We start from the raw sequence: 14,353 nt of genomic DNA, 5'->3' as shown, positions 1-14,353 counted from the left end.
TCTGTTCAGAAAAGTAATCTTAACAGGTAATGTGTACTCATTTCCATTCTCCCAATTGTCAATGATCATAAACTGTGTATCTGTACTTCTGAAAACATAGAATTGATTGTGTAGATACTTATTCTGAAGTCTTCTGTTGTATTTCCAGTCAAAACGGTACAGAATTCCTTTCATAAGACATCTAGTAATTCCAAAACATACTATATCATTGTATTCACTGTAGAAATAGCTATTTCTGTAGATTGATCTCATTCTCCTCTGATTTCTCTTTCTAAGTTCAGTATTTACAAGGGGAATCTTTAATTCTAAAGTGTCAGAAGAGGTTTGTAGCTTCAAATCCAATTGTTCTAAACTAAATACTTGTAAAATAGTATTGTAACCAACTAATGAATTGTAATTCTCATTCTTCTGAGTTGTAGACTCATAACTATTGTCTGGATAATGTATCTGAATAGTCATAGATTGTATTTGCAACATAGAAGATGATGGATCCATTGTATTGTCTGTTATAAGATTCAAATCCAAGTAATTATTATCTTCCAAAGTATTAGTTAACTTATCTAGAGCAGAATAATTGATATTAACACTCTTAGACAACATATTTGTATTGGAAACACTGTTCAGCTTTACTGTACTGTGTGTAGGACAATCTTTAGCTAAATGCATAGTCTGTTTACAGATAAAACATTGTCCTTTAACTCTCATATTGTCTAGTTCAGCTTGTGAATACCTTTTCACACTTGTAGAATAAGTCTTCTTACTGTTCTCTTACTTATTCTGCCTGGTATCTTTGTACTTCAGTTTGTAGTCCTTAGATCAGTCTTTCTCTTTAGGACTTACACTGTTAGACTGTATGCACTACCTGTTACAATTATTACAATTATAATCATAATTCCTGTCCTTTAGTCAATTCTTATTGTCATTCCTATAGTTCCCCTAGTTGTTCTTCTTCCATCTGTCTTTTTAATGGTCTTCTTTGTTATTCTGAGGATAGAATCAATCTCTAGTATCTGTATACCATTTAATTCTAACAGCTTCATTTGCTTTTTTAATGTTCTCAAGCCTGTCTTTGAATTCTTTATACAAAACTGTGTCTGGATTTAAACAATCCAACTGTAATTGCCTTTGATACTTAGGATGAAGTCCATCCCATGCTCTCCTAGTTAAATCTCTATCAGAAATATTGTCTAGATTGATTGCTTTCATTTCTAGATTGTACAAATATTCCTGTATGACTCTGTGTCCTTGTTTCATTATATTAAACTCTTTCCTAAGCATTTCTACAAAGTTAGATGGAAAACAAAAGTCTATTAGACCTTTAAAGAATTGTGATAAGGTCTATTGAGATTCGTTCATGCTTATTTTCTGTAGATAGAAGTCTATAGCTTGTCCTTTAATGAAATTAGGTAGTACTCCTACTTGTTCTTTAGGGAAATAATGTAAACCTAATTACTTCATGTACTGATTGACTTCTATAACAAACTTAGTGTATCTTTGAAGGTTAGGTTCACCTCAATAAACTGTAGGAATGATAGGTTTTGTGCTCTACATCTGTATCTTCAATTTTAGAAGTTCCTTATTCTATTTCCTCTTAGTAAGCTTTTTACACTTCTTAGTACCTTCAGAGTTGCTTGAATTAATGTCTGTAGGTTTGAATAATGTATTACTATTATTGCTATTGTCAGAACTTGAGTATCTGCTTGAATCTAAAGAATCTGAAGAGCTATTACCTGGATCCAGGTCAGGATCCTGCCTTTTTACAATTTCTACTCTCTGTATTGTATGATTCACATAACTCTTTCTTGTAAGGTTGTCTGAGGGTCTTACTAATGTAAATCTATTTGTCTACAGTGTATTTGAGCTTTGTGGCTCAGTAGTATCTTGTGTGGTTCTTTTTCTGTAGCCTTTACTATTCCTATCTGTGTTACACTTGATAGAGGGTACAGAACTGTAGTGGAAATTCTTTTCCTTACTCTCTTTACCTTTTACAGTTTCTGATTCGTCTTCACTGTCATCAGATGCATTCAGGACTGTAAGTTTCATGTCTGAGTTCAGTCTATTCATTTTAATATTGTGTTTCATACTGGGTGTATGTGTCAATCCTTGAATATTAGTATGATAGTACATATATACAAGTATTTTATTCTGTAATGTGTCTCCTTGCCCTGCTAGGGTGTTGTATCTGTAGTAGTAGTCCTTACCTTGATTTTCTATCTTAGAGCAATATGTTTCTTGCTTGAAGCAAACTGGTAATTCCTGAGAAGTTCTAGGAGCCTTACTATAGTCTTTATTTCTGAAATTCTATTGTCCTGATTCTACATTTTGTCTGTACTCTATCTCCTGAAAATACATTCTTTGTACATCAGAATCTGCTTTGCTAGAACTGTCTAGTTCTACCTAACTGTAATTACAAATGTCTGGAGCTTTTCCTTTATTTGCTCTTACACTTTTCTTATTACTAGGTACAGGTTTACTTAGATCTTTCTTCTAAGAACATGTGCTTTCAAACAGTAGAGCATCTTCCAATTGTTTGAGCATTCCCTTAGTAGCTTCTGAGTGTCAACAACATACTTTCTAATACATTCATTTAGCTAACTCATCTCTAGTTAGTTTAGATAGATTGATTGTGTTCAAATCAATGTTTCCTTCATATTCCTAATACATACTATTGTACTTATAAGTTCTCTTATTCAATTCCTCAATATCAATTCCTTGATTGAATGGACTGGCTAGCCTACTTATGGCTTTTAGTGTCTCTAGCCTAGGGACATTTCTGAATGTCTTTCTGACCTTCTAGAACATTTCCTACTGTAAGGAAAGTATTGTTCCTTTACTAATACTCTTGTTCTTACTGACAGAATCCTTAATACCAGTTTCCTAAGTATTTACACTCTCTGTACTACTATTATCTACTTCTGTAAGCTTAGTAAGGTAAGTACTCACTAGTGTCTGCTCTACAGTACACATTAGTCTAACAATATGTGCTAGTACAGGTACATACCTTTGTTCTACATTACTTGTATGTAATAGTTCATTAGAGTGCCTCTAGCCTAGTGTAGACAAGGACTTATCACCTGGCAAAGGGTTATCAGATTGCCTCTAGCCTGTAACAGACAAGGACTTATTCTCTAGCATGTTAATAGTAACTTCCAGACTTGGGGGCCCTTCCAGGATTGTCTACTAAGGCTCAGTAGCTACATTGTGTTCAGTACTCAATGAATAATCTTGTTGTCCATTGTCTGCATACTCTGTTAATTTGAAATCTGTAGTGTACACTGTTTTGAATCTCTCTACATTTAGGGAAAGCTACTCTTCAGCACTTCTGAATGATGCTTGCCTCTTGTGATATTAATGAGAAGGTCTCTCTACATTGAGGGGAACAATCTGTTCATGTCCCTCAAGCATTCTGAGTATCCTAGTAGTTATAGTAAGAGTATATGTGTCTCTAATTTAGATTTGCAAACTACTCACTGATTTCTTTGAATTTGAAAGAGTACTGGGTGATGTGAGGAATGTATTAGGGTGATCAAGCCCTCAGTTCCAGTTGTCAAAGCCTAGCAGGTTTATGGAAAGGTGGGTTCAGTCAAAAATGTGTAAGGATAGGTATACTAGCCTTACACAAAGATTCTCTCTTTACCAGTACACTCAACTACTGACTAGGATAACCTAGTAATTGAGTGCCAAGAAGGAGAAAGAATCCTCTAACCCTTAGCTCGAAAACCCTTTATATATGCATATACATGTGTAGTAGGATACAGGGTAGTCTAGTGAACAAAAAGGAAAACACCCACAAGCACCTACAACACATGTTGCACAAATGCACAGGTAGTGCAATCGTTACATTTCTCAAGCCATACACGACAAGTTCCGTATGAGCTAGAAGAGCAGCGAAAGCGTGTACGCGGAAAGGATGGTCATCGTGACGAACATGAGTGCATACTGCGGGATGAGGAAAGCGGACAATGCAGTAGCCTCGCCAGTTCCGGAATATACTTGCGTAAGATACACCTTGATGACCCACGAGATTAGCAATGTAAACTGGTTGGCGCAATGCAAGTCTGGACTTACCTGCGTAGTAGCAGTTGGTATACAAGACAAAAATCTGTGATGCACGAACATTAGCAACAGTCCTCACTCTTATATCGTAGTAGTTTTCGGGAACGTACATGCAAACAAATCTCAGTACTTTATCCTCCGCGCTGATGATTCCCGCAAATGTGAGGCCCTGGACCATGAGCACTCCGATCACTGGCATCAGGACCATTTTCCCAACTGCAAGTGAAAAAATTGCGCCGAGTGGGAGAGAACCCCATTGCGATCGAGGTACTCTAAGACGTGCAAGGGCTGATCCGAGACAGACCAGTCCCATGGGTACTGATGCTGCACCTATGAAACTGCAAATGCAAAACATGACAAGTTAAAACAAAGGAGTGAGTGAATAGAGGAGTTGACGTTTACAGAGAAAACACACCTAGCGGTGTCTAGTATGAATGCGAGTGGCGGTTGACCATCCGGGGCATTCGGGATAGGTGAGTTATCAATAGGTGTGAATAGCGCTTTTAGGGGAGGTACGAGTGCAATGATAAGTGCAGTGAAAATCGTGATTGCTTGTGGGCTATTCATGGACGAAAGCGCGTTCCTTCCTTGTGCGAGGATGCGATGTCGAAGAGCACGAGAAGTCGGCTGGGCTGTTGTCGAAGGTCCGACAACTTTCGGAACGTCTCCGCCCGGACTTGAACCTGTATCATCACCGTTTGCACCAACTTGCTTGCGATTTCTCTGTAAGCGTACGTGACGCAACGTGTTTCGAACATTGGTGAAAGTAGACTCTGAATCGACCTGGGTAACAGATGGAGAAGGCGAAGTAATACGTGATGGGCCACTGTCTTTTGCCGTGTAAACGGTTGAACAGGGCTGTGAAGGAGATTGCTCTGAAAGCACGACGGTCGGAACGTCGTCAGCTTCAGCATCATGAAAAGATACGTGCTTCTGTTGTTGGTGTTGAGAGATTGGCGCTGACAGTGCGGTTCTACTTTCATACCCGCCCGTCGGAATTTCTTTTTGTATACACTCGATCTCGGATGCATCACCAGTTCTCTGGCGGCCTTTCTCCGCGCTGCTGTCACAGTATTTCAAATCGTTGGACTGAATATTATCCTGCTTCTCCGCATCTACGCCTTCTTGGGAACTTTTATCTGCAGCATGGGCGAAACGCCTTCGCACAGCGCTTATGCTATGCGTCATTTTACGGATGGATTCTCGTGTCTTTTCGGAAACTCCCATGCGAAGCTCCTCATCGTCGACTTCTGGTCCGATGTAGTCCCATGCGATAAGTCGATAGAAGCCCATCGGGAAGAGCGTGATCTATTGTGAGAAAGCACAGGGCGGTGAACAAATATCAATTCGATTTAGTAGAGGCAAAATAATGAGGAGTTGATCAGGAAATACATTAGAATATGACTGTGTCAGAATAGGGGTAACATGCGCGGAAAAAGAGCCAAATGAATAGAGGATACTCACAAAGAAAACAATAATAAAGGCGGACAAGTAAGCCACCGCAAGCGTTTGATCGGTAGAAGGGTTAAATGGTGCGGCACCAGTGACGCTCATAATGACAGCGGTCGCTGTATGAAATCAAAATATGAAATATGTAACACTGTAAGTGATAAGTGAATTCGAGTAGATATCGGGGAGACTTACGAACGTCTCCAACATTGCTCCAGCCGCCTGCTATCAGGATGCCGTAACGAAAGCGATGAGGGACCCAAAAGAACTGTTTTACTATCCAAGCAAGGAGTACACCGAGAGCTTCATATATTACTGCAACAAGGACAAGAGGTCCTAATATTACTTGGATAAGCATAGTGAATATGTAAGCAAGTATAAAACGAAACTTACCGAGTGCCCCAACGTTCTGAGACGTGAAAGCAGGTACTATTTTGGAGAAGAAGAGAGCTGGCAACGTTATATGCTATGAATTCAAACTTGAGAACTGGGCTGACTGCGAACTTTGCTTGACAGGATACCCATCTACGTACAAGAAGGATCTGCCCCGTCCCTCTGGCTGCAACGAGTGGGAAGATGTCGGCTTTGGTGATAATGAAGCCACATGATGCACAGATTACTCTATCTTCTGCATGAGTTACTTCTTGAAAAGAGAATTTATCTGGTCGAAAGCTCACAGCCGCAAGAGAGGACGAACAGAGACCCAAATTAGAGTACCTATGGACGCCATCTCGGCGAGACCAGACTGAGGGCAAGATAAAGACACTCTCCGGCTCTTTTCAAGAACGGAGGACTGAACGTTACGAAATACTAATGGATCGCGGGCCGACAGTCTCGTGCAAGAAAGGTCTAGGGCTCGGACCAATATACCGGCTAGATATCTCGTTGTCCGACCTGGTCCGACCCAGCTTGACGTTCAACACTTGGTTCGAATGATGGTTTATTCCATCTGCTGACAATTGACCTCAATCGCAGAGCTCTCATGACCATTGTTGGATTGTGAGACTTTCCCGCTGTGTGGGGTGAGAGGTAGTGGAAAGAACTTTTGACTTTTAATATTCTCTCCGCCAAAGATTACACAGTTCCCACGGTCACGACCCCAAAAATACGCCATAAGTAATCACCATGGCATGCATTACAGTAATCATACACCAATTCCGATTAACCTCTCTGGATGCTCTATATACCCTCTCCAGCATTCTACGAACGCAGCCAACTCTGCACCCTCTACGATGCGATGATCCGCACTCCAACTTACACCGACCTTTAACCGCCTTTCGCCATTCCTCTCCTCGTCTCGGGTCCATTTGGCACGGCCAATAGCTACGATCGCGACTCCTCCACCTGGAACGAGGACAGGGCTCGCAAATTCACCGTTGCCTAATGCACCAACATTCGAGACAGTCAGTGTCCCACCGGCTTTTGGCATCTCAGCAGGACCGAGTCCACATGGCATACGACGGCCAAGGGCTGAAAGGTGCGCCAGCCGCGAGGCAAGGCTGTAGACGGAATGAGAAGAGACACGTTGCAGAGTTGGAGTATAGAGTCCAGACGGTGTTGAAAGGGCAATGCTAATGTCTGCATGTGGCCGTATAGTAAGTGTCGGTTTTGTCTCAGAATTCGTGGAAAAAGGTGTAATAGAGGAACGGAATAGCGGCCATTCGTGCATGGCAATGGCAAGAGTCTTGAGCAGGAACGGAAGATATGTCAATCGCGAAAATCTTGCTGTCGGTGGAACTTCTGGGGGCGGAGGAACTGGGTGAACGGATGATGGACTGACGGCCATCGGCTTTTCTGGTGGAGGTTCTAACAGATAATGAGGTGGGATATATGCGTTGAGGACGGGTATGACGTTGTGGAGAGACGTGAGATCTAGATATGTAGAGTATCTGAATAAATGTCAGCAAAATGTGTCAACTTTCCCCAAGAAAATGCGTACCCAAAATGTGGTATCTCAAGGCTCTGAAGACTAATTAGTAAGAAGTTAAGAAACAATGGAAAAAGGAACTAATACCTTAGCCATCGCTTTCCACATAGCGTGCCTTGTTCTTCCTAGTTCCACGACGACTTCATTATCTGCACGCTCCTGTATTGAGGGCCCGGCCAGGTGTGTGGAACCTTGGGACGAAGCACGCGCAAGGAATTCTTCGACATCTTTCTTTTCAACTCTACCACCTTTCCCAGAACCGGGTGCGAGATGCGTCAAATCTACGCCACGTTCTTTCGCAAAGTGCCGTACTGAGGGAAGAGCAAGTACAGACAGTGGTTCTGACTTGTGTTCAGCTTGTGCACGCGGATCCAAAGGATGCAAGTTTCGCTCAACGCCACTCGAAGTGCTAGCTGGCATTGATTGCTCCGAGCTGCTTGTCCCAGGTTCATGTACCGATGTAGCTTGTTCTACTATGTCTTCATTCATTGTTGCATCGGCAGCTCCAGGCTCTTCGGAGCTTTCGTCGACCACTTCAATCATGCATAGATCCTCACCAACCTTTGCCACTTGACCCTCTCTGACGAGGAGCTCCTTCACGACACCTTCAAATGGACTTGTTATCTCTACGCTTGCTTTGTCGCTCTGAACTTCGCATAGAGGGTCGAATAATTGTACATTGCTCGACGGCTTCACATTCCTAATTCAGTGTCACCGGCCGGCATCAGGTGAGTGAATAATACGCTTCCAAGCTCGATCATAGACATACCATTTGATTACTTCGCATTCGGTAATGCCTTCTCCAATATCTGCGAGCTTGAAAGGCTGAATAATCTTACGCGTTGCCCATACGGACGTGCGGTGGAAGTGGTGTGCAAGAATCGGACGACGCGTGAGTAGGCGTCGTAGCGGCCGACTGGCAAGGTTTGAGACCATAACGACTAGTTAGGCTCACTCTCCAGGGACGTGAAGTAATCGACAGCCTTCGTCGCTGCAATGGTGGTCGACGTCGAGGAGAAGGAGGCTGTTCATGGTCCGTACCGAGGGTCACTGATACTGATAGACGTATGAGGTCAAGGTCATGTGGGCGTGAGGCGAAACTCGAGTAATCATGTTACATAATACATTCGTGTGTTAGCAGCTACAAAGCGTGTCCCGACTTTACAGAAAGTTAAATTTACAACAGACATACACGCCAAGCTGGCTTAGTTTGGAGCATCGATGCCTCTAGAAAGACAAATAATGATCAAATAATCGTATGGAGCCGCAATCTCCATCCGCGGAGCCGTGAGATGGAAAACGTGAAAGTTCCCCAGTGTTGTACGGTTGAAGACGGCTGCGCACTTCACACCAGACATGTCTAGTGCCACCGAGGATATTCGCCAAGCGTGTTCTGTGAGAAGATATCTTATTAACAGGAGGATTCAACGCATGAGACATTTCCAGGACGGTACCGACATTCAGCAAATGGACCGAAATACGCACTTCTCGATCTTTCGCGAAAGTGATCCAGACTGTCTTGACCAACGTAAGCCCTGAAATATTCCTTGTCTTCATGCGAGGTACGTTGGAGCTATCTACTTCGTATTACGCGCTCACCACCGGGTCCCGATGCGCCAAGTATAGTAGATAAGGAGTCTTGTTCCTCAACTTGAGACTTACGCCGTCCTTGATCTGAGCAATACCTTCGGCCGAGTTGATAACCAAAAGCAGGAGATTACTCCCTTACTTACAATCTCGTACTCTATCTCCGATAATACAAACCTTTCGCTTCCGACGAGGGGAAGAAATACCCAACCGATCACCAATGCATTATGCGAGCTACTTCTTCCCAGGTACAAAATATCATTCTTTGCATGCATGTGAATAGACCTTGAACGGACGGATTCACACACGGACCAGGGCCAAGGCTGATATTATGATGCAAATCTTGGTAACCGTCCAGCTGAGTGGAGACTGTAGTTGTATGCCCCAGTCTCGGCGCCCGCCAAGGTGTATTCCATGCTGATATAGCAAGGTATTTTTGGAGAGGAAAGACAAGCGCAAGCTAATTTTCTTGACTCCTCATGAAAAGGCACTGCATGAAATCATGACGTATAGCACAGAAGCGTCTGGAAGGCGCCTTATCGCAATTTTGACTCTCCTCTTGTACAGTTCCTTTGGCTAACGTCATTGCAAGGAATTGCCAGCGATTATGTGTGAAGCATGTTGCCAAACGCGTATAGAGACAGGTAGTCAGAAAAGCATAAGGACGATACGAATTTACGAAGTTTCCATCACAAAGCTTCAGGAACCGTTGACAAGATGGAAAATGAGGTACAACAGATATGAAGCATGCGGATATCGCCGTGCATGTTAACGAAAGAGTTGGAATAGAGATGTAATTGTAAGGTAAGGTCGGCAGCCGAGTAGTCTGAGTTTGAAAATTCACAGCCAGAAGCAAGCTTGAGTGCATCCTCTTCGAGCCTTTTCTTCCCATCATTTCATCATCATCATCTCGGCGTTTTCGAGACGCTTTTCCTGCACAGCGGAGGCGAGACAAAATGATAGCAGTGTAAATGCCTCCGGAGCTTGCCAGCATGCTCCGTGTACGGACCTACGCTGTTAGCACCGTGGAGACACCGGAGCTCAATCTAACGACGTAGTTGAGAGGGCTACAGATGAATGCGTCACATGTCAATCTTTGAGGGACAAAGACAATCAAGCTAGTTGTCCTAGAGAGCGTCATTGCAGTGCACTCCGCATCGGCATTACGGATATCCGGGTTCCTGTTGACTGTCCACCGTGCCTAGTGTACAATGCACACGTGTTTCGTCCGACTCGGCGGGGAAAGGCGACTTACGATTGTGATACGTCCTGGCTTTCTGTGCGTTGTGTTGAATGCTTCAACTCTGTATCAGGGACGCTCTTGCCAAGACTGTCGAGTTTGAGCTTGTCTTGTTTTTCCACTGATACTGGACTTCTTGGTCTTTTCGATTGGAATTGTAAGGATGGGGTCACTTCTATCTAACTTTGTCGCTAAGGAAAATGCTTCCGGCCAGCCGCTCCAAACGCTAAGAAAATGGGACTTAATCTGACCTAAATAAAAACTCTGAGCTAAATTTGCACGGTCCGTTCGGGTCTTGCAAAGACTATAAAGCAGACGTCCTTTTGGTCTCGGAATGCTCAGCATCCAGTAACACAATCAACTCTCGACTTGAGCAGCCTTCCGTTGCAAATTACTCCCCATAAAGTTCTATCGCTACACTCTCCGACAACTACTATCACGATGATGAACCTCACTCTGCCACACTCGCGACTTGCTCACTCTTCGACTGCGAGCATACATGTAAGTTGGATGATATCATGACAATATAATTCCGTGTCTAATTCTGCACCGTCTTAGACGTCATCATCTGCCTCGTCTTCTTCAGTGAGGCTATCTGTGCCATTTGGCCTTCGTCGCTCTTACGATTCGGAATCTGTAAGCCTTACTATTGATTCTTCGCCACGTGTTGTTCTGACTGCGTACTTAGGCGAACAAGAGTTCCGATTCATTCCAATACTCCGAAATCAATCCCTCGCGCATTTATGTGAATACCTGTTTTTTACTTTGTTGATTGTAAGTAGTAGCTTATATCGTCCATTGACAGGCTGAGGACATGGATGACGACAATATTGCGTGGGGTCCTGTATCCCACAAGAAGAGGCGTTCATGATTATTTCGGACATTTCGCTTTTCATTCTATTCTGGATTCTGTACGCACATATGATGACTTCATGTACTATATTTATTCGTGATTAATTTTGACTACTGTTGTATGTTTTGTACTCTCCACTGGCATTGTGGTGTCTAAGCTCATTGTAGCAGGCTCATGATGACCTTCTAAGATTATTCACTAGGCTTCTAGAAGTTGAGAGTCTCTGGCGTACGGATATACTGCATTCTTCCTACGATCGGTCGCAATTATACGTTGGGTGGCAAATGACCCCAAAATACTCTTTCGGCAAGGTGTTCTAAATACACTACACATATGTGTACGTTATACTTAGATGCAGGTTCGGCCGATTTAGTACTTCACCACGCCTTACTGCACCAGCCACTTCGGAGTATGAAGTAGGAGTCGTGACACTGGTGAAAGGATGGTCTAACAAGCAAAATAAGCTTTAGATAAGCTTCGGTTTGTGTCCGAATTTTTATGGGCCCGGGATACTTCAAACACATGTACAATAGGACTAATTGGGTTGTCTAACGTACTATGTATAGTGTATGCTTCCTCACTTTAAATATTGGCAAGTAACATTTTTCATCCACACAAAATAGAGTGGTGTGATATCAACCTGGAGAGAATAATTTTGCATACCTAGCACTCATATTCTCATTTAAGATGACTTTGCAAATTTTCAGTGAAGCAATAGTGTGTATATGCTTAAAATAGACTCCAGCTTTTACTATGCCTGCAAAAATACTTTGCTAGGTATATAGGATCTAGTTGCTGCAAAAGTGAAAACAAACTGAATGAATGTCCAATGCCACTCTACTACCATGATTACTCACCCATGAGAGAGGCATACCAGAGGTTGACAAATTCACAGTACAGAATTATGGTCTCAGACGACTGGAAGTGGATTGGGAAAGGCGCATTTGGGGATGTTTTTGTATGGGGCTTTGATGTTGATGCAACTATTAAAGCACTGACTCAGATTCTCAACAAATAGAAAGTTTCACACTATTCTGTACATACAGGAGTGCCTAAATCATGTCATACAGTTAAAGATATTATGTAAGCAACTCTACCTTGACAATATAGCTCAAGAGAAAAGAGTATTGGATGAATTGAGAGATTATCCTCACAAGAATATTGTAAGTAATCAGTATTACCTGCTACTTATAAATGAATTTGTTTAGAGGAAATTGTTCCAGGTCAAGTATATAGGTGCATTCTTTACCACCACAAACAAACACAATACATTCCTGGATTGAGATTATTTCTGTATGTGCATAGAGTTTGTTGAGTCAAGGCTACACAAAGAAATGCAGTAACAGATGACTCCTGAGGATATTGCAGACATATCAGTATAAGTAATATATTATAGAACTTCAGTGTTGTTATTACATTATGAAACTTGGCCCAATTTAGCCAACTTTTAAGAGCACTCATACATTTAAAGTCCCAAAAGATCATTCATTGTAACATTAAGTAAATCAGTCATAGATATAAATGAGAAAAAAATATAATTATTACAATTACAGACTAAAGAATATATTACTTACAATTAACAGTAGCTACTATACTGTAAAGTTGTCTGATTTTGGATTGTGAGCCATCTTCCTGTCTGAAGCTCTAATTCTTACTCACTACAACTATCAGGGCAACATTTGCTAAGCTGAGGAAGGATTATGTTGAGTATTCCTTCTCTTCTGGAACTGACATTTATAAAGTGCTAGAAAGGTTTAATAACATTGCAAGCTATAAATCAGATATGTAGTCTGTAATGTAAGTATCTACCCTAGACAACAGTACAATAGTGCTACATGTGTATGTACCTGTAGAGTGACTGTGTTTGAGATGATTGAAGGAGTCACTCTATTTGATCTTACATTTGATCCTAACACAGATAAAAGAATACAGGAGATTATTGAGAGGCATTCACATTGACACAGGAGTATAGATAGTATATTATTTTATTAAACTTGCAGAGTAAGTAACTAAATATTTTCTTACAGAGTACAGACAAATGATCAGATGTGTGTAGCAAAATACTATTCTACAGGCTGCTAATCTAGAACATCCATTTGTGAAACCAAAAAAGCTAATATGGAAACAAGAAAAGTGTAAGCACATTGTACTCATTAGTAATACAGAAGTTACTATTAATAAATCTGTATCAAGCAGTGCTATGAGATATTATTGATAAAACAATAGTGAAAGATTGGAGGAACAGGCTAAGTGTAAGCCAGGCTCTTGGTCATACTGTAGGTTGTTGTATTCACTGATTTTTGATTTAACAAACTACATATTATTATATTTGTCTACAGTTTATACATAAATATACACTATCAAGATAATCTCCCTGAATCATAGTATTGTAATAAGCAATGTTCTGCATCCAGTAGCACTGTTTAGAAGAATACAGAAGAGCAGATTGTGATAATAAACCACACCTAAGTATTCTCACTACTAGTAGCAGGAAGCAGTACATGTCTTGGACTACAGACTACTATTTTATATTTGTATACATAGTAATGCATTCACATTATTACACATATATACACCAGTTACAAGTGTCCTACTAAATATACAAAAGATTGCACGGAAAAATGTAAGACTCCATACTCGAAATGGAATAACAGCATTTATTCCAACTCTTAAACTGATCCACTAGACAGTCATTACTATTCTGACATAGTGTATAATAGAGGAAAATTCAGTTTTGAGGAATTTTGACAACAGGGAGAAATTCGGAAATAGAGACCATACACATAAAACAAGAAGACTAAGACGTTGATGTATCTAAAAATCAGTAGAATAGATCAGAGTGGATCAACTCCAGTAATTGATAAAACCATCAACTTGGTTAGGATGGTGAGACAGACAAGCAAAGGAGCTGAAAGCATCCGCCCCTTCCTTTAGTGAGAACGAGCTTCTCCTTAGGCGATGAAAAACCTCGAGCTTAATTGTTATACACGCTATCTGTGTCGGACTCGGACTTGTAGACATGTTTAAATTGGAGCGGACACGGGCCAAGTGTCGGAGCGACAATACTACACTCTCTCAAATGAGCAGCCAAGCCTATTATGTGGTGTTTGCTGACTGTGCAGTGCAATTACAAAATTCTCTCATTGTATGGTATATTCTGACCTAAATCAAATGCTCAGCTCCCCAGTGCAACCACTGAGGATGATTCACGAAGACGCACCAATCCAGAAATGATAAGAGG

The 14,353-nt window shown here is 41.6% G+C and overlaps 3 protein-coding genes across 3 annotated transcripts; 1 reads left to right on the top strand and 2 right to left on the bottom strand.

Annotated features, from left to right (window-relative positions):
- Positions 1 to 3,717: 3,717 nt before the first annotated feature.
- Positions 3,718 to 6,274, bottom strand: FOMMEDRAFT_107391 (auxin efflux carrier). Its single transcript, XM_007266123.1, has 9 exons — positions 6,183 to 6,274; positions 6,039 to 6,126; positions 5,899 to 5,971; positions 5,701 to 5,841; positions 5,521 to 5,624; positions 4,472 to 5,364; positions 4,167 to 4,394; positions 4,069 to 4,102; positions 3,718 to 4,008 (listed from the first exon to the last, which is right to left on the bottom strand). Exons 1-9 carry the CDS (start codon positions 6,233 to 6,235, stop codon positions 3,877 to 3,879), a joined length of 1,746 nt encoding a protein of 581 aa, XP_007266185.1. The 5' UTR covers positions 6,236 to 6,274; the 3' UTR covers positions 3,718 to 3,876.
- A 304-nt stretch (positions 6,275 to 6,578) lies between these two features.
- On the bottom strand, positions 6,579 to 8,427 carry FOMMEDRAFT_140490 (CoA-dependent acyltransferase). The gene is made up of 4 exons (XM_007266122.1): positions 8,202 to 8,427; positions 7,520 to 8,132; positions 7,445 to 7,467; positions 6,579 to 7,394 (listed from the first exon to the last, which is right to left on the bottom strand). Exons 1-4 carry the CDS (start codon positions 8,366 to 8,368, stop codon positions 6,650 to 6,652), a joined length of 1,548 nt encoding a protein of 515 aa, XP_007266184.1. The 5' UTR covers positions 8,369 to 8,427; the 3' UTR covers positions 6,579 to 6,649.
- A 1,563-nt stretch (positions 8,428 to 9,990) lies between these two features.
- Positions 9,991 to 11,130, top strand: FOMMEDRAFT_155736 (uncharacterized protein; the record flags this gene model as incomplete). Its single annotated transcript, XM_007266121.1, has 6 exons — positions 9,991 to 10,073; positions 10,166 to 10,298; positions 10,602 to 10,760; positions 10,818 to 10,895; positions 10,948 to 11,004; positions 11,065 to 11,130. 6 exons carry the CDS (start codon positions 9,991 to 9,993, stop codon positions 11,128 to 11,130), a joined length of 576 nt encoding a protein of 191 aa, XP_007266183.1.
- Positions 11,131 to 14,353: the final 3,223 nt, after the last annotated feature.

Source organism: Fomitiporia mediterranea (assembly GCF_000271605.1).
Source record: "Fomitiporia mediterranea MF3/22 unplaced genomic scaffold FOMMEscaffold_5, whole genome shotgun sequence".
NCBI classification, from domain to species: Eukaryota; Fungi; Basidiomycota; class Agaricomycetes; order Hymenochaetales; family Hymenochaetaceae; genus Fomitiporia; species Fomitiporia mediterranea.
Note: the sequence above shows the minus strand (reverse complement) of the source record. Positions and strands in the feature narration are given on the sequence as shown.

Bases quoted from the DNA above. Each gene is read 5' to 3' on its own strand.
- FOMMEDRAFT_140490 (XM_007266122.1), bottom strand. From the start codon at position 8,368: ATGGTCTCAAACCTTGCCAGTCGGCCGCTACGACGCCTACTCACGCGT. The intron at 8,133-8,201 runs GTATGTCTATGA...ACACTGAATTAG, and splicing joins GAATGCGAAGTAATCAAATG to GAATGTGAAGCCGTCGAGCA. The intron at 7,468-7,519 runs GTATTAGTTCCT...ATTAGTCTTCAG, and splicing joins TGTGGAAAGCGATGGCTAAG to AGCCTTGAGATACCACATTT.
- FOMMEDRAFT_107391 (XM_007266123.1), bottom strand. From the start codon at position 6,235: ATGGCGTCCATAGGTACTCTAATTTGGGTCTCTGTTCGTCCTCTCTTG. The intron at 5,972-6,038 runs GTACGTAGATGG...TTGAATTCATAG, and splicing joins GGACGGGGCAGATCCTTCTT to CATATAACGTTGCCAGCTCT. The intron at 5,842-5,898 runs GTAAGTTTCGTT...AAGTAATATTAG, and splicing joins TCAGAACGTTGGGGCACTCG to GACCTCTTGTCCTTGTTGCA.